This window comes from Phacochoerus africanus, chromosome 9 (genome assembly GCF_016906955.1).
Source record: "Phacochoerus africanus isolate WHEZ1 chromosome 9, ROS_Pafr_v1, whole genome shotgun sequence".
NCBI classification, from domain to species: domain Eukaryota; kingdom Metazoa; phylum Chordata; class Mammalia; order Artiodactyla; family Suidae; genus Phacochoerus; species Phacochoerus africanus.
In genome coordinates this window covers 55,883,343-55,907,266 of record NC_062552.1, presented here as the reverse complement: position 1 = coordinate 55,907,266, position 23,924 = coordinate 55,883,343, and the positions used below count along the sequence as shown (strand labels likewise).

At 49.2% G+C, this 23,924-nt stretch overlaps 1 protein-coding gene across 2 annotated transcripts; it reads left to right on the top strand.

Moving 5' to 3' along the window:
- The first annotated feature begins 8,125 nt into the window (after positions 1–8,125).
- On the top strand, positions 8,126–23,282 carry RLBP1 (retinaldehyde binding protein 1). Of its 2 annotated transcripts, none has more exons than XM_047797130.1 (8): positions 8,126–8,370; positions 11,490–11,582; positions 11,890–12,018; positions 14,028–14,232; positions 17,015–17,193; positions 20,298–20,456; positions 21,855–21,965; positions 22,282–23,282. In XM_047797130.1, exons 2-8 carry the CDS (start codon positions 11,571–11,573, stop codon positions 22,438–22,440), a joined length of 954 nt encoding a protein of 317 aa, XP_047653086.1. In that variant the 5' UTR covers positions 8,126–8,370; positions 11,490–11,570; the 3' UTR covers positions 22,441–23,282. The 2 variants fall into 2 exon arrangements, with proteins under 2 accessions (XP_047653086.1, XP_047653087.1); XM_047797131.1 differs by having other exon boundaries at positions 8,254–8,370; positions 11,474–11,582.
- Positions 23,283–23,924: the final 642 nt, after the last annotated feature.

Here is a 23,924-nt window from a genome sequence, read left to right as displayed (position 1 = left end):
CCACTCACCTATTCTCTAATCTTCACAGTCCCCGACTCCTCCTCCATCTTAAATTCCAAACTTTAATGCTTAAATCACATTTTTACCAGTCTCTTCAACTTTCCATCTGCTCTGTCCCTGTCTGGCAAACCCTAAACCTGTACAAAGCCTTTATTGTGGCTACACTTGGGTTGCTGGGTTGCACAGAAGGATTCAAGTGACTGTGTTCATGGAGCCCCTAAAAAGGCATTGTGACTCATCTCAAGCCTTCAGCATGGCCAATCTTCCCTAAGAAGTTTAGCCTTTTTCTCTACATGAGGTTTATTTTATTTATTTATTTTTACTTTTTAAGGCCTCACCTGCGGCATATGGAGGTTCCCAGGTTAGGGGTCAATTTGGAGCTGTAGCCACCAGTCTACACCACAGCACAGCAACTCTGGATCCCAGCCACATCTGTGACCTACACCACAGCTCCCAACAACGCCAGATCCTTAACCCATTGAACAAGGGCAGGGATGGAACTTGCGTCCTCATGGATACATCTGGTTCCTTACTGCTGAGCCACAGTGGGATCTCCCACCATGGTGTAATTTTAAGGAAGGTTCAGAATGTCCCTTGACTTGGGTTTTCCTAGTTCTCGAAGGAGGGGTTGAGGCCCGGGTACTCCTTAGGGTCCTTCCTGGTCCGGGAGAATTAGTACTGGCCAAAGAGGGAATGACAACGACCAGACTCTTGCCTCCTGAAGCTGCTCCCAGGAAGGGGACCCCAGGAGCCAGGGGCAGCCACACCTGTGCAGCTCTCACTTTTGGAGAGACAGACTGCCCAGGGTACTGAGTGATGTTGAGTGTGACCAGGACTTGACTCTTTCCCAGCTGTGTGGCTTCGAGCAGGTCCCTCACCTCTCTGACCCTGAGCTCCCTCTTCTGTGACAAGGGGGAATTTATTCTCCACTTCACAGCTGAAAGGACTGATGGGGATAACGCTGGAAAGGCTCCTGCCCCAGTACAGAATGGGGACACAGCAAATTCAAGGCCCCTCTCCTGCTGCCTGCAGCCTGGCAGAGAGAGCCAGAGAGCCCACAGTGCCTGCCAATGTGGCCGGCACAGGTGTCTGAGCCAAGAAGGGCAGCGTCTCCTCTTGCACAGTGGAGCTATTGTTCTTGCCAGAGGAGCTGAACAATGAACGTGACTCTTGGGAGGTGGGGAAGAGCAGGGCAGAGGCAGAAGAGGGCTGTGAGCAGAATGCCACAGAAAGCTCTGTTCCTTAAACAGGGCCTTGCAGCCTGCCAGCATCCTGAAAATTTCTGTGGACAGCAGCCCACTGCCATCCAGGCCATGCCATGTACTTGAATGTGTTCTTAGTGCACAGGAATTTTTTTCGTGCTGGAGTCCATCATCCAGTTTTTATTTTTTTATTTCTTTCTTTATTTTTTTTTTGTCTTTTGCTATTTCTTTGGGCTGCTCCCGCAGCATGGAGGTTCCCTAGGCTAGGGGTCGAATCGGAGCCTGTAGCCACCGGCCTACGCCAGAGCCACAGCAACGCAGGATCCAAGCCGCGTCTGCAACCTACACCACAGCTCACGGCAACGTCGGATCGTTAACCCACTGAGCAAGGGCAGGGACCGAACCCGCAACCTCATGGTTCCTAGTCGGATTCGTTAACCACTGCGCCACGACGGGAACTCCCATCACCCAGTTTTTAATTTATTTTTTATTTATTTATTTTTTTTGTCTTTTTTTTTGCCTTTTCTAGGGCCACTTCCTGCAGCATATGGAGGTTCCCAGGCTAATCAGAGCTGTAGCACCTGGCCCATCACCCAGTTTTTTGTGGGTTTTTTTTTTTCTTTTGGTCTTTTTGCCTTTTCTGGGGCCACTCCTGTGGCATATGGAGGTTCTCAGGCTAGGGGTCTAATCCGAGCTGTAGCTGCCGGCCTACGCCAGAGCCACAGCAACGTGGGATCCAAGCCGCATCTGCAACCTACACCACAGCTCACGGCAATGCTGGATCCTCAACGCACTGAGCAAGGCCAGGGATCGAACCCGCAACCTCATGGTTCCCAGTCAGATTCGTTAACCACTGAGCCATGACGGGAACTCCGGGTTTTTTGTTTATTACTTTTTAACAGCTGCACCAGCAGCATATGGACGTTCCCAGGATCGGGGATGAATCAGAGTTGCAGCTGCCAGCCTATACCACCGCCACTGCAACGCCAGATCTCAGCTGTGGCTTCGACCTATACTGCAGCTCACGGCAATGCCAGATCCTTAACTCACTGAGTGGGGCCAGGGATCGAACCTGCATCCTCACAGATCCTAGTCAGGTTCATTAAGCACTGAGCCAGGACGGGAACTTCCATCACACCATTTTGACAGAGCCTCTTTTGGGGCCTCGATGGTTACTTCCTATAGGGCACCCTGAGCACCCAGCCCCCACACCACCTCCATTATCTCCCATGAGCCTCACACTCTGTGAAGTACCTGGGGAGAAAAATCCAACATCCCACCTATATTAGTTTGTGAATGCTGCCATAACAAAGCACCACAGGCTGAATGGCTTAAACAGAAAATCATTTTCTCATAATTCTCAAGGCTAGAAGTCCAAGATCAGGAGTCAGCAGGCTGGTTTCTTCTGAGACACCTCTCCTTGGCTTTCAGGTGGCCCCTTCTTCCTGCGTCTTCCCTCTGCAACTGTCTGTGTCCACATTTCTTGTCCTTATAAGGACACCAGTCATATTGGAATAAGGCCTACAGCAATGGCCTCACTTTACCTTAATTACCGCTTAAAGACCCTATTTCCAAGTACAATCACATTCTCAGATACAGGGGGAGAGGACTCCAATATATGAATGGGGGGGGAGGAGGAGGACACAATTCAGCTCACATTTCACCAGTGTTACCACTAAGGCTGGAGACAGTCGATGCCCTGTGGTAGGCAGGGCCAGGCCCAGAATCAGGTCAGGGTACTCTCCTTCTCTGTCCTGTCTCTGCTATCCTCAGTCCCAGCTAGGCCACCACTGCCCTGCCCCAATGAGGAAGAGGACGGTGTGCGACGGGGGTCCTTAGTCTACTTGCCTACCAATCCTCAGAGCTGATGGGAGGTGAGGTCAGGCCAGTCAGTCACTGGGCTGGGCACAGGCAGGAGAAGGAGAGGCCAAAAATTCTCCAGTGCACTAGGATTCTTCGCTAAAATGCGATTCTGACTTAGCCTATCTGGGGAAGAGCCTGAGATGCTGCATTTCATTGGTTTTCTTTTCTCTTTTTGTCTTTATGGCTGCACCCGTGGCATATGGAAATTCCCAGGCTAGGGCTTGAATCAGAGCTGCAGCTGTCAGCCTACACCACAGCCATAGCAAGGCGGGATCCAAGCCACGTCTGCAATCCTCACCACAGTTCATGGCAACGTTGGATCCTTAATCCACTGAGTGAGGCCAGGAATCAAACCTGTGTCCTCATGGATACTAGCTGGGATCATTACCAATGAGCCATGATGGGAACTCCAAGGTGGTGCATTTCTAACAAGCTCCAATTTGAGGCTAAAGCTCCTAGTCTACAGGCCATCCCCTTTGAGGGGTGACAAGGTTAAATTAGCACTGCTCATTAGAAATATGATGGGAGCCAATTAAAATTTAATTATAATTAGAAAAATTTTAAAAAGAGTTCCCTGGTGGCTCAGCAGGTTAAGGATTTGGCATTGTCACTGCTGTGGCTCAGGTCACTGCTGCAGCATGGGTTCAATCCATGCCATGGGCATGGCCAAAAGAAAAATAAAAAGAAACGAAGAAAATTAAAATGTTTCTAATAACCAGGAGTTCCCGTCATGGCGCAGCAGAAACGAATCTGACTAGGAACCATGAGGTTGTGCATTCAATCCCTGGCCTTGCTCAGTGGGTTAAGGATCCAGCGTTGCCATGGGCTGTGGTGTAGGTTGAAGATGCAGCTCGGATCTGGTGTTGCTGTGGCTGTGGCGTAGGCCAGTGGCTACAGCTCCGATTAGACCCCTAGCCTGGGAACCTCCATATGCCATAGGTGAGGCCCTAAAAAAGACAAAATGACAAAAAAAAATGTTTCTAATAACCACATCAAAAAAGGTGAAAAGAAACAGGTGAATTAAACTCTATTCTTAACTCAATATATACAAAACATTATCATTTCAGAACATTAAGCTATATAAAAATTGTTAATGTGAAAAATGTTACATTCTATTTTTTGCCCTACATCTCTAAAATCTAGTGTTTTATACTTACAGCACCTCTTACTTCATACTCTAAATTTTTTTTTCTGTCTTTTTGTTGTTGTTGTTGTTGTTGTTGTTGTTGTTGCTATTTCTTGGGCCGCTCCTGCAGCATATGGAGGTTCCCAGGCTAGGGGTCGAATCAGAGCTGTAGCCACCGGCCTACGCCAGAGCCACAGCAACGCGGGATCCGAGCCTCGTCTGCAACCTACACCACAGCTCACGGCAACGCCGGATCGTTAACCCACTGAGCAAGGGCAGGGACCGAACCCGCAACCTCATGGTTCCTAGTCAGATTCGTTAACCACTGCGCCACGACGGGAACTCCCCATACTCTAAATTTTTATCAGAAATACTTGATCACAAAATTTCCAGTTGAAAAGTAGAATAACACACTGCAGTCCTTCCAAACATACTCAAAGTTTTCCCAGTAACTGAATCTAGTATCCATTTTCAAATTTAAATTTAAAATTAAATAAGATTGGAGTTCCTATTGTGGTTCAGTGGTAACGAACCTGACTAGTATGCATGAGGATGTGGGTTTGATCCCTTGCCTCGCTCAGTGAGTTAAGGATCCGGCGTTGCCCTGAGCCATGGTATAGGTTGCAGATGCAGCTTGGATCCCAAGTTGCTGTGGCTGTGGCTGTGGCTGTGGCTGACAGCTGCAGCTCCAATTGGATCCCTAGCCTGGGAATGTCCATATGCCGAGGGTGCGGCCCTAAAAAGCAAAAACAAAAGAAAAAAATAAAAATTACATGAAATTTACTATTCAGTCCTTTGGTCTCACTGCCACATTTCAAGTGCTGAAAAGGTACACGCAGCAATGGCTTCTATTGTTGGTCAGCATGGCCAGGAAGCAGAATGATAGAGATGGGGGATTTCCCAGTTCCCAGGGAGGATGTGGGAGAGTAACAGCCCAAGAGCCAGTCAGCAGCCGCAGAGGGAGCCTGGGGAAGAGGCTGTTGGAAGCAAAGGACTGGAGGTTATTCAGTGGCACCCCAAGATCCAAGATCCAAGGCCCAGGCAGCATGGCTGCTCTAGAGGAGGGTGTCCAGAGAGGCTGGTGGGGTTAGACGCTGGTCCTAGGGGCACTCTTACCAGCCCAAGGGTGTCTATAGAGGGCACAGGAAGAAAAAGAATCCCAAACAAATCCAAGTAGGGATGGATTGAAAAAGAAAAACTATTTCTTTTTTATATATAATTTTTTTTTTTTGTCTTTCTGTCTTTTCTAGGGTTGCACCCACGGCACATGGAGGTTCCCAGGCTAGGGGTCTAATCGGAGCTGTGGCCACCAGCCTATGCCAGAGCCACAGCCACGCCAGATCTGAGCCGCGTCTGCGACCTACACCACAGCCCACGGCAACGCCGGATCCTTAACCCACTGAGTGAGGTCAGGGATCGAACCCACAACCTCATGGTTCCTAGTTGGATTCATTAACCAATGAGCCATGACAGGAACTCCATTATATATAATTTCTTTATTATATTATAGTTGTACAACGAACCATCACAACCCAATTTAACAAAAACTATTTCTGAGGAAAACCAAAAAGTATCTCTGGGGATGGAAGCTGGAGAATGTCCTGTGCATAGGAGCTTGACCCTGCCCTGGGATCCTCTTTTAAGCAAATCAGGGACTGAAAGTGACAGAAGACTGCTTGGGGCTCAGACCAGGGATGAGCGTGAAAAACAGGGAGGACTGGAGTTTCCCTTGTGTGTAGCTCAGAGGTAACAAACCCGACTAGTATCCATGAGGATGAGGGTTCAATTCCTGGCCTCGCTCAGTGGGTTAAGGATCTGGCATTGCCATAAGCTGTGGTGTAGACCACAGACGCGGCTCAGATCCCGAGTCGCTGTGGCTGTGGTGTAGACTGGAACCCGCAGCTCTGATTCAACCCCTAGCCTGGCACCCTCCATGTGCCAAGGGTGTAGGCCTAAAAAATTTTTAAAAATAGGAGTTCCCGTCGTGGCGCAGTGGTTAACGAATCCGACTAGGAACCATGAGGTTGCGGGTTCGGTCCCTGCCCTTGCTCAGTGAGTTAACGATCCGGCGTTGCCGTGAGCTGTGGTGTAGGTTGCAGACGAGGCTCGGATCCCGCGTTGCTGTGGCTCTGGTGTAGGCCGGTGGCTACATCTCCGATTCAACCCCTAGCCTGGGAACCTCCATATGCTGCAGGAGCGGCCCAAGAAATAGCAACAACAACAACGACAGCAATAACAACAACAAAAAAAGACAAAAAAAATTTTTTTTAAATAAATAAATAAATAAAAATAAAACAGGAAGGACCGGAGTTCCTTTGTGGCTCAGTAGGTTAAGGATCCAGTGTTGTCACGCTTCAGCTTTGGGTTGCCGCTGTGATGCAGGTTCAATTCATGGCCCAGGCACTTTCGTAGGCTGTGGGTGTGGCCCTAAAGAAAAACAAATAAACAAACAAGACACAGGGAGGATTGTCCAGTAGTGGAAACAGGAAGCTCTCTGCTCTTGGAATCCTAGAGAGAGAATGTTTATTTATTCATTTTTATTTTTTATTTTTTTGCTTTTTAGGATTATGGAAGTTTCCAGGCATATGGAAGTTTCCAGGCCAGGGGCCCAATTGGAGCTGCAGCTGCCGGCCTATACCACAGCCATAGCAATGTGGGATTTGAGTCACATCTGCAACCTACACCACAGCTCATGGCAACACTGGATCCTTAACCCACTGAGTGAGGCCAGGGCTTGAACCCACAGCCTCATGGATACCAGCTGGGTTGGTTTTCATTGAGCCACACCGGGAACTGCAGAATGTTACTATTTGGAAGGCATCACCATGCCCCATGCAGTGGAATACCAAAACAGAGTCTGGGAAGCCACCCGCTGAGGGGCCGCAGGGGGAGCTTCTTGCTGTAAAAAGGGTTGAATAATATGAGTCCCCTCCACCCAGATGCTTGTTGTTTCTGTATTTGGAGTAACTGCCAACATTTACTTCGCATTTACACGTACTGTGTATGAGGCATGAGCCAAGCCCTGGGTTGCCGTCTCATCCTCATTAAAGCCATGAGCCTATCCTCTAATTATCCCCACTTCTTGGAGGAGGAAACTGAGTCACTGAGTGGTGAGGTCCCTTCTCACAGTGAGACGGTGCTGGAGCTAGGATTTAAAAGTGGGCAATCTGGGAGTTCCCTTGCGGTGCAGTGGGTTGGGTGTCAGGCATTGTTGCTGCAGCAGCTTGGGTCACTGCTGTGGCATGGGTTTGATCCTTGGCCTGGGAGCTTCCATGTACTGTGGGCATGGCCCACCCCCCACCCCCCAAAAAAATTAGTGAGCAGGAGTTCTCATTGTGGCTCAGCAGTAACGGTAACAAACCTGACTAGTATCCATGAGAATGAGATTTTGATCCCTGGTCTCACTCAGTGGGTTAAGGATCCGGCATTGCTGTGAGCTGTGCTGTAGTTCGCAGATGTGGCTTGGATCCTGTGTTTCTGTGGCTGTGGTGTAGGCCAGCAGTTGTAGCTCTGATTTGACCCCTAGCCTGGAACTTCCATATGCCGCAAGTGCAGCCCTAAGAAAGAAAAAAGCAAAAGAGGCAGTCTGGTTCCTAAGCAGGCTCTTCTCACTCCCCATTGCCTATAAGTGGGTCAGCCTGTCTTGTCCTTAATCAGCTGCATTTCCCAACTAGCCCCCCTCATTGGCCCTACCCTGCTGGACTAGGGGAGAAGATGACAGGCTTGGATTGGCCAAGGCCATTGCCATTCCATCTGCAATCATACTTAAAAGTTTCCCTCCATCTCGTGCATGTCTTACTGTGGGGTGTACTTTCTCAAACCCCTACTTGTGATGAGAACGAGGATGGGGAGAAGGGAATAGGACTGACCCAGATCCCATCCCCACCGCCCGGCTTCCACATGGCTGAGCAGGAACTCCAGAGCAGACACACACAAAGGAGGGCTTTGAGGTGGCTCTAGCCGGGCCCAAGCTGATCCCCTCTCCCCCCAGTGCGTCACTTGCCCCCATCTGGGCCTCCCTGTGAGCCCGATTTAACGGAAACTGTGGGCTGTGAGAAGTTCCTTGTGACACTCTAATCCCAGCCTGCTGACTGGACCACGCCCCCGACAGAGGCAACTTCCAGGCTCCTGGAGAACACGGGCACCAGGTGCCCCAAAGAGGAGCTGCTGCCTTGGCAGGTAAGTCAGTAGCAGGGGCCCGGCTGGGTCAGGGAGCCTAGGACCGGGGTGAGGAGTTGCTGGGGGGCTGCCTGAAAAACTGAAACCAACTGGCTATTCTCCAGGTAGAGCCAGACCAACCTGATGACTGATTCAGCAAATAAAAATCTAGGCTATCCAGTTCAATGTGAATTTCAGATGAACACCAAATACTTTTTAGTATAAGTATGTCCTAAATATTGTACGGCACATACTTACATGTCAAAAAAAATTTTGTTGGCATTCCTGTCCGGCTCAGCAGGTTAAGGCTCTGGTGCTGTCACTGCTTTGGCTCAGGTTAATGCTGTGGCACAGGTTCAATCCCTGGCTTGGGAACTTCTGCATGCTATGGAATGGCCAAACAAACAAAAAAGAAAGAAAGAAAGACAGACAGAAAAAGAAAAAAAAGTTTGTTCATCTGAAATTCACATGTAATTGGCATTCTGTATTTTATCTGGCAACCCTAGATGGCAGGGAACAGGCATGGACTGAGGAGTGGGTATTTTTTCACTATATATATAGCTTGTAAAATCAGTATTTTAAATATTGAGTTCCCACTGTGGCATGGTAGGTTAAGAATCAGACTGCAGCAGCTGGGGTGGCTGTGGAGGTGCAGGTTCGATTCCTGGCCTGGTACAGTGGTTTAAAGGATCTAGCACTTCCGCAGATGTGGCTTGGATTCAATCCCAGGAACTTCCATATACTACAGGAGTGGCCATAAAAAAAAATCAAAATTAATAGGTTAAGCATATTTTTTTTTTGGCTGCCCCACAGCATACAGAGTTCCCAGGCCAGGAATCAGATCCGAGCTTCAGTCGTGACCTAAGCTGCAGCCGTGGCAATGGCAGGATCTTTAACCCACTGTGCCAGGCCAGGGAGTGACCCTGCGTCCCAGGGCTCCCAGGATGCTGCCCATCCCATTGCACCACAGCAAGAACTCTGATTGAGCGTATTTTTCAAAAGAGTCGCTATACTGACTTTAACCCTCTATTTCTAAAATCTAAGTTCTTGTCCTGAGGATCTGCTTAACTGGCTGGGGAGGGTCTCCTGTCTGAACTCCTTGCTCAGGGTATTCTATCAGCAGCTCCATTTCTGTTCCAGCAAAACCCATGTGAGAGCACAGCAGCATTTCAGTCTGTCTTGTATCAATGCCTGCATATTTGGAAGTCTATCCGCCAGAAAGGTGACTTAATTTGGCTCCTGTGGGTGGGTGACAGCCTCCCAGTGGGAGAGGCAAGAAATGGGAGATTTGCTGAGATCTCTAAGTATCTCTGTGCAGGTTGCGGTAATGATCAATGTGATGCTAAGAAAGAGATAAGGGCAGTTCCCGTCGTGGTGCAGTGGTTAACAAATCCAACAAGGAACCATGAGGTTGCGGGTTCGGTCCCTGCCCTTGCTCAGTGGGTTAATGATCCAGCGTTGCCGTGAGCTGTGGTGTAGGTTGCAGACGCGGCTCAGATCCTGCGTTGCTGTGGCTCTGACATAGGCTGGCAGCTACAGCTCCGATTAGACCCCTAGCCTGGGAAACTCCATATGCTGTGGGAGCGGCCCAAGAAATGGCAAAAAGAGCAAAATAAATAAATAAATAAATAAAGAGATAAGGAACTATATTTTGGAGCAAAACACTGCGCTAGGGACCCCACAGAAATTCTGTGCTCTTCATTACCATTCTCTTCAGTCGTTATGGTTATTATCCCCAATTTGCAGATGAGGACACTGAGGCTCAAAAAAGGTTCATTACTTTGCCTAAGGTCATACAGGTGGTATGGTAAGTGACAAACCCTGATTGAAACCTGGGTCTCTCTGACCCTCAAGAGTTTCCTGTGACATCAGCTCTCCTAGGGAGTTTGCCTGGAGATGTCTTGGCTCTCGGGGTCAAAGCAAGTCTTGGTGTTAGGCAGACACAGGTTCAAGTCCTCCCTCTGCTGCTTGTCAGCAGTGAACAGGTGATGAAAAGGACCAATCGGTACCTGGTCAGAGGCAAGAGCAGGTGGTGAAGGGTCTGGGGACATTTAGATGGGCGAGGAGAAACTCTGCAAACAGAAGCACTGTCTCCAAAAATACCCCGTGGGTTGTCAGGTGGGCAACGGATGAAATCTGTTCTGGGGGCCAAGCCCTGCTTCTGCATACATTGTTTAATCAGATCTTCATAAGCTTGCATCTCCCTCTTACAGAGGTAAGCCAAGATTCAGGTTAAATCTCATAGCTTGCCATTGAAAAAGACAGAACGTTCACCCAGGTCTGCTTTTTGCCACAACAAGCTGCCTCTTGGTGCTGACAGGAAGTCCCAGCTTGGGCTTGAGTCCTGATCCCTGGCTATTTCTGGCTGTGTGACCTTGGGAAAGTCACTTATTCTCCAGGGTCTGTTTCCTTCTATGGAAAATGGGAATAATAATGCTGACCCTGAGACGATGGATTGAACACAGGGCATCACGAGGCACCGAATACATCCTCAGTTATGACTGTGTAACTAGCATCCCCCTCCGGAGAGTAGGGAACATGGACATCTGCTAAGGAAGTTTCTGAGGTGCTCTGTTGGGCTGGAAAAGGAGGACCACACATAGGAGGAGGGATTGCCTTATCCTGCAGGGTGCATGTAACTGAGAATGGAGGCCAAACTTAGGCTTCCCCTGGCTGGGCCAGCTCATCTTGGGAACTGAGGTTTGGGGTATTTTTGTGTGTATTCCTTCTCAAAGGAGTACTTCCCAAAGTAGAGCCCAAGAATCACCTTCTTCAGAGCCTCTGAAAGTGCCTCTTTAAAATGCAGATTCCCAGAGTTTCTGTTGTGGCGCAGCAGAAACGAATCTGACTAGGAACCATGATGTTACAGGTTTGATCCCTGGCCTCGCTCAGTGGGTTAAAGAGCCAGCATTGCCGTGAGCTGTGGTGTAGGATGCAGACGTGGCTTGGTTCCTGCGTTGCTGTGGCTGTGGTGTAGGCTGGCAGCTGTAGCCGCAATTCAGCCCCTAGCCTGGGAACTTCCATATGCCACTGGTTCGGCCTTAAAAAAAAAAAAAAAAAAGAAAAAAGTTTGAGGTCCATTGTTCTGAAAGAATAATGGAACAGTTTCTCTGTATCACTGCAGCCCCAGTGTCTTCTAGGAAGGCAACTGCCTGGACAGGCCAGGACAGAAGAAGTGGAGTCTTTCTTTATCTGAACCCTCCAAGTCTCCCAGAGGCAGCATGTCAGAGGGGGTGAGTACCCCTGCGCCTTGGGGCTCCCCTCCACCCATCCTCCCTCTTTCCCCTTCTCCCTCCTCTTCCTTCACCATCTGGGGGGTGAGTACCCCTGCACCCTGGGGCTCCCCTCCACCCACCCTCCCTCTTTCCCCTTCTCCCTCCTCTTCCTTCACCATCTGGTCTGCCTCTCTGTGGTCCCTGACTCTACCCAAAAGGCAAAAGCTCAACGGTGACCTTGGGCAAAAGCATCCGACCCATTTGAGTGGCTTGCTCAGGCTGATGGTGGCCTCTTCCTGTCTTTTCCTGACTTCCCTCTGCCCAGGCGGGCACATTCCGCATGGTCCCTGAAGAGGAACAGGAGCTCCGTGCCCAGCTGGAGCGGCTGACAACCAAAGACCACGGGCCTGTCTTTGGCCAGTGCAGCCAGCTGCCCCGCCACACCTTGCAGAAGGTGAGGTGGCCCCAGGGTGAGGGGAGGGACAGGGTGGGGAGGCACCAAAGGGGAATGTTAAAAGCATCCCTTTTCCTGAAGAAAGGGTCCAGCACTCGCTCTCCGGGCCATCCTGGACCTAAAGGACTGGCTCATTCTAGGGACGTCTCTGAAGGTCAAGGCTATGGAAACAACTGGGCTGACTAGATGTCCAGGTTTGCCTACTTCAAGTCTACAGCACCTACAGGGCCCCCTGAAATCAATGCCAGGACCAGGATCATCCTACTCTCACATGGGAGGAGCATTGGTTTGCAGGTGGCCTTGGAGAATAGGGATCCAACTGCTGCCCACACTGGCTAGGAAAAGGCCTGAGTTCTTTTGTGTGTGTGTGTGTGTGTGTGTGTGTGTGTGTGTGTGTGTGTGTGTGTGTGTGTGTGTGTGTGTCTTTGCCTTTTCTGGGGCTGCTACTGTGGCATATGGAGGTTCCAAGGCTAGGCGTCGAATCAGAGCTGTAGCTGCTGGCCTATGCGGGAGCCACAGCAACGCTAGATCCGAGCTGAATCTGTGACCTACACCACAGCTCACGGCAACACCAGATCCTTAAGCCACTAAGTGAGGCCAGGGATGGAACCCACAAGACCAGGAATCGAACCCGCAACCTCATGGTTCCTATTTGGATTCGTTAACCACTGTGCCACGACGGGAACTCCCTGAGTTCTAATATCAGACCAACTTCCAACTTGCTGTGTTCAGAAAACTGCGATCCCTCTCTGGGTCCATTTTCTTTTTTTCTTTTTAGGACATACCTGGGGCATATTGAAGTTCCTAGGCTAGGTGTCAAACTGGAGCTGCAGCTGCTGGCCTATGCCACAGCCACAGCAACTGGGGATCCAAGCCGCATCTGCAACCTATACCATAGCTCATGGCAACACCAGGTCCCTAACCCACTGAGCGAGGCCAGGGAACGAATCTGCATCCTCATGGACATTCGTCGGGCTTGTTACTGCTAAGCCACAATGGGAATTCCCCCTCTCTGGGTCTCGCCTTCAATACTTTTGAAAGAAGATTGTTTGAGCAGCTCAGAGATTATCAGACTGTGCTGTGTGGAGGGTGGCAGAGCTCTCTTGAGGTTCAGCTGGGCCTGCGCTCCTGGCTTGCATCTCTGTTCTCTGGGCATCTCAAGGGAATGCTCCCCCAGACCTGCCTTCCCCCCACTCATGCCATCCAGAGGACTGTCCCTGGCATGCTGAGGAGTTCTCCAGGTTCAGCCAAGCAGAGATATGTGAGGCAGATGGCAGCTGCCTGGTATCTTTGCTTTTGAAAGGCTCCAAAATGAGCCTGAGAGGCAGCAGAGCGAAGCAATTAACAGTCCAGCCTCAGGAGTTCCCATCATGGTTTAGCAGGTTATGAACCCGACTAGTATCCACGAGGATGCATTCAATCCCTGGCCTCGTTTAGCGGGTTAAGGATCTGGTGTTGCCGAGCTGTGTTGTAGGATGCAGACATGCCCACATGGCTGTGGCTGTAGTGTAGGCTGGCAGCTGCAGCTCCTTCTCTGCCCTTAACCTGGGAACTTCCATATGCTGGGTGCTGCCCTAAAAAGCAAATAAATAAATAAATAAATAAAAAATAAAAAATCTTGACCTCTGCTAGCCTGAGTCTGCTCACCCTGAGAAATGGGAATAAGAATATGACCTTACTGTGATGATTTGCTGCAAAGATTTAAAAACATAATGTATCTAAAGGACTTAGCAGTGTGCTAAATTAGGGTTCCGGTCAATGTAGGCTTTCACCATTGGAAACATTTAGATCTTTATCTCCTGCAAACAAGCTAAGGACGAGCAGTTCCCTCTAATTTTCTCCAAATAAAACTAGCAGTCCCAGGTAGTCCCTGCACAGATGCTGCCTTTGTGGGCAGAGCGACGGCCCCGGCTGCCGCGTCCTCTGCCCTTCAGCCCACCCGGCTCCACGAGAAGCCCCTCGCCCCGCTGCCTACCTAACGTCGGGCTTGCACCCTACCCCTGTTCCAGGCCAAGGACGAGCTGAATGAGAGGGAGGAGACCCGGGAGGAGGTGGTGCGGGAGCTGCAGGAGCTGGTGCAAGCGGAGGCAGCCTCGGGGCAGGAGCTGGCCGTGGCTGTGGCCAAGAGGGTGCAGGGAAAGGACAGCGCCTTCTTCCTGCGCTTCATCCGCGCGCGCAAGTTCCACGTGGGGAGAGCCTACGAGCTGCTCAGAGGTGAGGCCTGCGCAGAAGGGAAGGCCCTGGGAAGGTTGTGGGGGCTGGGGAGGGAGGGGGTCGGGGAAGAGGTCATGAGGATGGTGTTGACCCTCGTTCAGGCACCGAGGACACCGACCCCTCCACTTTCCTTTCAGTCCCTGCCCGGTGCAAGTTACTCTCCCTGAGCCCCCTTACCCTGATCTGTAAAATGGGTGTGTGAACTAAAGAGCTTCAAGATCCCTTCCAGCTCTGATACAATGAATGAGCCTGGCAGGACCAGGTTCCTAGAGATATGCTTCACTCGCCTCTCTGCCAGTCTCAATGAGTAGAATCGAGTCACCTAAACTGGGTGTCCAAAATGGAGGCATTTCCTCTCCAAGCCCTGTTCTCTCCCCATCTGCCCAGCCTAGGCTTTGGCTCTGGAGCATTTTGGGGGAGGTGGGTATGGGCCTCTCAGCAGGTACCCAAACCTCCTGCAGAGTGGAACTGAAGATGGGGCCAGTCCTGGCAGTGAGCCCTGAGGATAAAACTGTCCTGGCCACGCCCACTGGATGAAGACAAATGTCCTAGGGAGATCAAGTTCCTTTTTTTTTTGTCTTTTTGTCTTTTTCTAGGGCTATACTCTCGGCATATGGAGGTTCCCAGGCTAGGGGTCTAATCAGAGCTGTAGCCACCAACCTACGCCACAGCCACAGCCACGCCAGATCTGAGCTGCGTCTGCAACCTACACCACAGCTCACGGCAATGCCGGATCCTTAACCCACTGAGAGAGGTCAGGGATCGAATCCACAACCTCATGGTTCCTAGTCAGATTCGTTAACCACTGAGTCACGATGGGAATTCCCAGGAGATCAAGTTCTTGATGCTGGTGGAGAGAAGGGGTGTCTCTGCAACTTAATGATTCTCATTCTTCTTCTTTCCTTCCTCATTTTTTTTTTTGTCTTTTTAGGGCCACACGCATGGCATATGGAAGTTCCCAGGCTAGTTGGTCAAATTGGAGCTGCTGCTGCTGGCCTACACCACAGCCACATTAACACCAGATCCAAGCCTCGTCTCTGACCTACACTATAGCTCATGGCAGTGCCGGATCCATGACCCACTGAGTGATGCCAGGGATCGAACCCACATCCTCATGGATACCAGTCAGGTTTGTTATGGCGGAGCCACAGTGGGAACTCCCGCAATTTTTTTTTTTTTTGCCACACCCATAGCATGCGAAGTTCCAGGGTCAGAGATCAAATCTGCACCCCAGCAGCGACCCTAGCCACAGCAGAGACAATGCTGGGAACTCCTGAAGTGAGCCACCAGGGACCTCCTCCTTCTTGCAGATGTTATTTCACTGCTGTGCTGTGCCATCCGCTGTTTTAGGCCAAAGGATGCCACAGAGAATAAAGCAGACAAGGACTGCCTATCCTCGTGGGCCTTCTGTTCTGATGGTGGAAATAACAATGCAGACAAATAGAATAAAAATACAGAGGGTGAGGTAGTAAGAAGAGATAATGAGAAAAATAAAGGAGGCAGATATAAAGGATTGAGATAAAGATGTTTTAGGTAAAGTTGGCTAGAAAGGTGCCACTGCAAAGGGGACTTTTAAAGAAAAACGGAAATGAGATGCCTGGGGAAAGGCCATATAGCACAGAGGCAAGGACAAAGGCTAGAGTGTCCAGGATGTTGGAGGAACAGTGAAGAGGCCAGTGGCATTTCCTTGGCAAATGCTCCCCACACACCTCCTCTGGGCCTGGTGCCTCCAGGGTTTGGTGGTGGAGACAACCATGGAGAGGCAGAGACCCGATTCGGGATGGATCAGGGTCAGGTAGTAGAAGTGCCACTGGAATCAGAAAGGGCCTGTCCTGGAGTTCCCGTCATGGTGCAGTAGAAATGAATCCAACTAGGAACCATGAGGTTGCAGGTTCGATCCCTGGCCTTGCTCAGTGGGTTAAGGATCCGGCGTTGCCGTGAGCTATGGTGTAGGTCGCAGACGAGGCTCAGATCCCCCGTTGCTGTGGCTCTGGCATAGGCTGGTGGGCCCAGGGTTAACTGACAAAAGCCTGTGCCTCCGACTCTGGGAAAGAGAAAAGTGACAGGGAAGAATCGTCCTCAGATTTCGGATTACACCTCATGTCTGTACAGTTTACAAATGGCAGTTGGAATCTCGTTTGATGATCATGGCAATTTGGTGAGATAGGCCTGGGTTATCCTTCTATTTTTTTTTTTAAGGGCCACACCTGCAGCATATGGAAGTTCCCAGGCTAGGGGCTGAATCAGGCTGCAGCTGCTGGCATATACCACAGCCACAGCAACTTGGGATCCGAGCCACATTGGTGACCTATACTGCAGCTCACAGCAAAGCTGCATCCTTAACCCACTGAGCAAGGCCAGGGATCGAATCTGTTGATGGTTTTTATTAATGGGTGTGATTTTCGGATATTGGTCATTAGGGTTCTTGTAGTTGAAATACAACGATGATTTTTCATGTCATTGGTCGTGGTTAGATTGGTAAAGACAGGAGAAGCAGCACAGCTGTAATTAGTACTGATCAGATGAATAAAGGTGTTTGGTATTGAGAACTGGGAGTCCTCATGGATATGAGTTGGGTTCTTAACCCGCTGAGCCACGACAGGAACTCCTATCCTTCTGTTCTTTGGACAGGAAACCCAGGGCACAGAAAGGTTGAGTATCCTGCTCAGCTACACATAGCAGGCGTGTGGAAGAGCTAGGCAGGAGCCTGGGTCTCTGGACCAAGTGCTACCCCATGTTGGGCCGGCTCCCTAAGGGGCCTCCTCTGCTCTCCGTCTGCCAGGCTATGTGAACTTCCGGCTGCAGTACCCAGAGCTCTTTGACAGCCTGTCCCTGGAGGCCATCCGCTGCACTGTTGAGGCTGGCTACCCTGGAGTCCTTTCCACTCGGGACAAGTATGGCCGAGTGGTCATGCTCTTCAATATTGAGAACTGGGATGCCGAAGAAATCACTTTTGATGAGGTCAGTGGGGGGTCGCCTGGCTCCCTCCCATCCCCTGGGCTGGGTTCCCTTCCGTAAACCTGGCCTCTGGGACCTTCGTTCCTGGCCCCTCAGGAGCTGAGGTTTGTAGGGGAATGGCCAGTAGCCCATGGCACCAAGCCCTTTCCAGGCAGGAGGAAAAGTTTTAGGATGGGCCGTGACAGCTGGAAAACCCAGCAGCTTTGTAGGCAGGGCCCACTGGCCAATACCTGGCTGCCTCCTGCTTTCCTGCCAAGTGGAAGAGACAGCTGTGGGCCATGTGCTGTGATCAGCCCTGGCAAATTCTGAAAGCTGAGAGTGACACAGAACAGGGCTTTGTGGACTGTGGGCTGGGGAGAGATTCTGGAAAACATAGGTTCCAACCTATTTAGCAGCCTGAGTTCTTTGTGTGCATATATATATATGTATATGTATATATATATGTATATGTGTATATGTATATGTGTATATATGTATATGTGTATATATGTATATGTATGTATATGTATATATATATATTTTTTTCTTTCACTTGTCAAGCCCTAGAGAGCTGTTCTAGAGGGGGAATTAGGGTTTGTCTTGGGGGAACTTTGGCATATGCCATCAAGCCTTAGGAAAAAAAAAAAAAGGTACAAACTCATTTTAGAAAATGCTGTCTCGTTGTCGCCATGGCATTTATTTAAAAGTCCATCTTTTTTTTCCCCGATGACTTAAGAGGCCATATTTATCATATTTTGCATTTTCATATGTACTTGGGTCTATTTCTGGATTTTCTATTCTGTGCCATCAATCTGTATATTCATGCTCCAATACCACCCTGTTTTAATGACAAAAATGGTATAGAATGTTTAATATCTGTTGGGGTTAGTTCTGTCCTTAATGCTCCTCTTTTTCAGGGCTTTTCCAGCTATTCTTGCATCTCTGCTTTCCCATATGAGCTTTAGAATTAACTTGTTTAGCTCCAGGAAAAATGTTAAGAGTTTTTATTGGGATAACATGAATGTAAATAACAATCTTGGGGAGAATCTGCATGTTTATGAATATGCAACATCCATGACCAGTGGTACCACATCCACGAACAAGGGATATCTTCCCTTTTACATTTGGAGCTTTCAGGAATGTTTTAAAGTTTTCAAACATCATGCACGTTTCTCATTAAATTTGTCTTCAGTATTTATTTTATTGTTATAAGTGGGGCTTTCTTTTTTTTGTCTTTGGAGGGCCTCACCCGTGGCATATGTAAGTTCCCAGGCTAGGGGTCTAATCGGAGCTGCAGCTGCTGGCCTACGCCACACCCACAGCAATGCCAGATGGTAGCCATGTCCGAGACCTACACCACAGCTCATGGCAACGCCAGATCCTTAACCCACTGATGGAGGCCAGGGATCGAACCCACAACCTCATGGTTCCTAGTCGGATTCGTTTCCACTGCGCCATGACGGGTACTCCCTAAGTGGGGCTTTCTTTGCCGTCTTCTAATTGGTTATTTTGTATCTATGAAGATTATTGGTTTTGTCTGTTAATTTTGTATCCTGGTATTTTAGTGAATTCTTTGGTTATTCATGTTAGTTGTATAGTTGACTCTCTTGGATTTTCCAAATATACTATCATATTATCTGTAAATAGAGGAAATTGTTTTTCTTTTTCTTTTCTAGTTCTTAGGCCTTTTAAAACAAACAAACAAACAAACTCGATCACATTGGCTAATACTTCCAACATACAGATGAATGGTGATAGGGAAACTGGACATCCTTATCTTGTTCCTGATCTTATTTAGGGATGATTTTTGTATTTTCCACTGAGTAAGATACTGACTCTCAGACTGAGGCATAGGTATATATGTTAAGGAAGAGACTTACAAATATTTTTCTTATTGTATAAGTGATATATACTCATTTTAGAAAATATGAAATACAAATTTAAAATCATTCACAGTTCTACCACCCAGAGATTTCTTTTCCTTTTTTTTTGTGTGTGTGTGTGTGTGTGTGTGTGTGTGTGTGTGTGTGTTTGCCATTTCTTGGGCTGCTCCCGCAGCATATGGAGATTCCCAGGCTAGGGGTCTAATCAGAGCTGTAGCCACCGGCCTACAACAGAGCCACAGCAATGCAGGATCCGAGCCGTGTCTGCAACCTACACCACAGCTCACGGCAACGCCGGATCTTTAACCCACTGAGCAAGGCCAGGGATCGAACCTGCAACCTCATGGTTCCTAGTAGGATTCGTTAACCACTGCGTCACAATGGGACCTCCATCCACCCAGAGATTTCTACCACTGACATCCTCCCAGCCTACTTTTTCTAGAAACCTTGAAACAGACATGCATGCCTGCACATGCATGTGCACACACACGCGCGTGCACACACCTTTTTCTTATAAAATGGGATCATACTCTACAGTGATATACCATGAATGGACACTAGTCTTATATATCACTGTTCCAGAATACTCCATGGCATGAATATACCATAATTTCCCCAGTCCCTTGTTGGTGGGCATGTGGGTTGTTCCACTATTGTAAGAGTACAGGGATGACCACTCTGGCCTTTACCCATGGATTTGACATTGAAGATTATTTTCTTGGGATACATTCACAGAGGTGGACTGTGCCAGCTCAAAGCCTGTGACAAATTACCTCTGAGAACTGTTTTTGTGTGTTGGTTTTTTTAAAATTTTTAATTTTTTTTAATTTCCCCAATACATTATTTTTTTTCTACTGTGTAGCATGGTGACCCAGTTACACATACATGTATACATTCTATTTTTGCATATTATCCTGCTCCATCATAAGTGACTAGACATAGTCCCCAGTGCTACACAGCAGGATCTCATGGCTCATCCATTCCAAAGGCAATAGTCTGCATCTATTAACCCCAAGCTCCCAATCCGTCCCACTCCCTCCCTCTCCCCCCTTGGCAACCACAAGTCTGTTCTCCAAGTCCATGGTTTTCTTTCCTGTGAAAGGTTCATTTGTGCCATATATCAGATTCCGGTTATAAATGCTATCATATGGTAATTGTCTTTCTCTTTCTGACTTATTTCACTCAGTATGAGAGTCTCTAGTTCCGTCCATGTTGCTGCAAATGCCTGTTTCCTCTGTCCCCAAGATCTTACAGGCATATTGTTTCATCCTGGAGAAGCTACTGGAGAATGAGGAAACTCAAATTAATGGCTTTTGCATCATTGAGAACTTCAAGGGCTTTACCATGCAGCAAGCTGCTGGACTCCGGGCTTCTGATCTCAGGAAGATGGTGGACATGCTTCAGGTGAGGCCTCAGAACCCGATCCTCTCACACGTGGGGAGGCTGGGTCTGGTTTCCTGGTTTAATGGTGCTGGCAGGGACCTGAGGAGATGACCACCTAATGCCAAAATGATCAATAACAATCACAGCCCCGCCCACAAACACTTCTTGGCCAGTGATACTTTGCCACGTGTTCACATTCATTTACTCCTCAAAAGCACCCTCTCCCTGTTTCCCTGCCTCATTGTATAAACCTGGAAACCCAGGCTTAGACATGAGTGACGTCTCAAGGTTACACAGCCATCAGGTGCTAGCGGTGGGACTTGAACCTGCCTCTTCTGACCTGGAATCCTATTCTCTGTCAGCATATGTCATGCTGCCTCCCTGTGAACGTGAGTTTATCCTGAGAAACATGTTGCTAATGCTTCCCCAGACAACTCGCTCCTATATACTAATGTGTCAGAAGCCCTTTCTTAGGGCTTATCTTAAATGTGTGTGGGGGAGTTCCTGTTGTGCCTCAGTGTGAATCTAATTAGTATGTATGAGGATGTGTGTTTGATCCCTGGCCTTGCTCAGTGGGTTAAGGATCCAGCGTTGCCATGAGCTGTGGTGTAGGTCGCGGATGTGGCTCAGATCCTGTGTTGCTGTGGCTGGGGTGTAGTCTGAGACCCCTAGCCTGGGGACTTCCACATGTCGCAGGTGTGGTCCTAAAAAGGAAAAAAAACCTGTTTTGTCTTGGAAAGGAGGACTGGGAGGTGGGGGTCATGGGGAGGGTTGAAAGACACTGAAGCATGGCAGTAGTGTCCCTCTGGTCTATAATAGTTTCCAGTCCACTCAGCAGGCACGTGGATTTGAAAAAACTCAAGTCACCTAAAAACCAAGCAAGGTTACTGTTTCATTTCTTCTCTTTTTTGTCTTTTTAAGGCTGCACCTGCAGCATATGAAAGTTCCCAGGCTAGGGATCGAATTGGAGCTACAGTTGCCAGCCTATACCACAGCCACAGCAACGTGGGATCTGAGCTGTGTCCACAGCCTACATCACAGCCCACAGCAACGCTGGATCCTTAACTCACTGAGCGAGTCCAGGGATCGAACCTGTGTCCTCATGGACACTAGTTAGGCTCACTACCACCCAGCCACGATAGGAACTTCCAGCTGTTTCATTTATTTGTTCCACCTACTTGCAAGGTTTCCTGCACTAGCAGGGAGAGGGCTGAGGTCTGTGACCTCTGGGGCTTCCTTCTTCTAGTTTGAAGCAGCAGCGAAGCCAGGGATCCCCAGTTGCTGGCCCAGGGCTGGGTCCTCGGAGGGTAGCGGTGTGATAATGACAACCGCTGTCCTGTGTCATGGCTCTGAGAGGAAGTGGGGGCGTGAGTGAGACCCTGTGAGGTCTTTGTGGTGGGGTGTTGTCTGTCTTTGCAGGATTCCTTCCCAGCTCGGTTCAAAGCCATCCACTTCATCCACCAGCCATGGTACTTCACCACAACCTACAACGTGGTCAAACCCTTCTTAAAGAGCAAATTGCTCCAGAGGGTGAGTGTGTGGCCGCTCAGGGAAGGTGCCCAGTGATCATTTGGTGTGGGAGTGGGTGAATGGGGCTGTAGCAAGAAAGAGCTTAGGGGATAAGAGGGAGGAGGGTGGAGGCAGAGGGGACCCCACCTGAGCCCTCCTCAGACTCTGTGCCATGGTCCCGAACCAAGTGGATCCCACAGACAGCACAGCAAGGACTGTGGAAAAGGGTGTCACCAGGCAGAGATGGCATTGTATGCCTTTGTCCTGTCCTTCTTCTCCCAGCCATCATCCTTAGGGAGCCCCCTTGTTCAGCTCCATCTCCCCTGCTTCCCTGTAGGTCTTTGTCCACGGAGAAGACCTCTCTGACTTCTTCCAGGAGTTTGACGAGGACATCCTGCCCTCTGACTTTGGGGGCACACTGCCCAAGTACGATGGCAAGGTCATTGCCGAGCAGCTCTTTGGTCCCCGGGCCCAAGCCGAAAACACAGCCTTCTGAGAACGTCTCGTGCCATCTGACCTGTAGTTAGCACCCCTGGGTCTCTCCAAGGCCGTCCTGGACCTAGAAGGCTGGAGAAAGGGCTGCCTGGTGGTGACTGGTTTTCCCTGAATCTCCCTAAGTTTGGGTGAACTCTGGTGTCACTCTCTTCCCAAGTTGGAGGACAATAAAGCAGGGGAATTCCCTTGAGCGAGAATTGAGAGCAGTTACATTCCTACTGCCTCTGAAGCTTTGGGACAGAGACTTGTGTCAGGGGATTGAGTTTCAAGGATTCTAACCAAGCTTCTTAATGCTTTTGTGGTAGAGCTTTGCCATTTAGGGTCTGTAAAAATAGGCAAGGAGGCTGGGTGAAGAGTCTCTCCCCCACTAAAAATACAAAAAAAAAAAAAAGATGAAGAGGAGTTATATAAGTGTCAAAGATGTGACAAGTATAACAATCTTGGTGGCCGGAAGGCAGGTGAGGGTTTTCCGCATGGAATTCCAGGGTGAAAGCTGCCTTGAATGGCTCCATTTTGGGATGGTCTGGTCACCTGCAGTCAGGGGCCCTGTGATGTGTGCAGTGATGATTAGGAACTTGGATCTCCTTCAAGGGTGGCAGCGGTGTCCCTCTCCTTCTGTCCCTGGGATCACTCCACCAAAACTCTCTCCTCCGGACCCCTGGCCTCAACAAACAGTTTTACTTAGGTTTACAGATGGTATCTTCTGAGATCACTCTGCAAGTCCTGAAGTTACACAGTGAAGGCTCTTTGTCTTTGGTTTCAGGCACTTTACAGCAGTGAACTTCTACTTTTAAGTTCTGCCTATTTTGACAAATATAAATGCTTTCTTTCCTTTCTATGGTATTGGTTTTCCACAAGTGTCTGGTGATTTTTGAGTGTGTGTGGGTCATGCTGTTCCCTCTGGGGAAAGGGCTGGCTTCCTCTGGCCTGGGGCTCACAGGGCTGACAGATTCTTCTCCCAAGATCTTACACTGGCCTTCCTCCGAGAGGCAGACCCACGTTCTTATTGTCTGGCTCGTGGTATTCGGTAAGGGTCCATGGGCCTGGCTGCTCCCACTGAAGTACCCCAGTGATCATCCCAAGGCTTCTGTGCTCTTGCCTCCTGGGCATGAAGCACCCCTGATGCTACACATCTCCCTTTGGGGGCAGGACTTTGGGTGGTTTCCTGGGCTGTGGGTTCAATTCAGTGCCCTCTGCTTTCACTCCTTTAGGAATTTCTCTGATCCACTGAATTCTCTTTCCTGTTTTCCAGTGTGGCTGTGTACATGTTCACATATATGTGACTGTATATACATAGGCATTTCTCTCTTTTTTTTGTCCTTTTAGGGCTGCACCTGCAGCATATGGAAGTTCCCAGGCTAGGGGTCCAATCAGAGCTGCAGCTGCCAGCCTACACCACAGCCACAGCAACACAAGATCCAAGCTGCATCTGTGATCTATGTCGCAGTTCATGCCAATGCCAGATCCTTAACCCACTGATCAAAC

Coding starts and splice junctions, on each gene's coding strand:
- RLBP1 (XM_047797130.1), top strand. Junction 14,233..17,014: donor AGCCTACGAGCTGCTCAGAG/GTGAGGCCTGCG, acceptor TCCGTCTGCCAG/GCTATGTGAACTTCCGGCTG. Junction 17,194..20,297: donor AAGAAATCACTTTTGATGAG/GTCAGTGGGGGG, acceptor TCTGTCCCCAAG/ATCTTACAGGCATATTGTTT.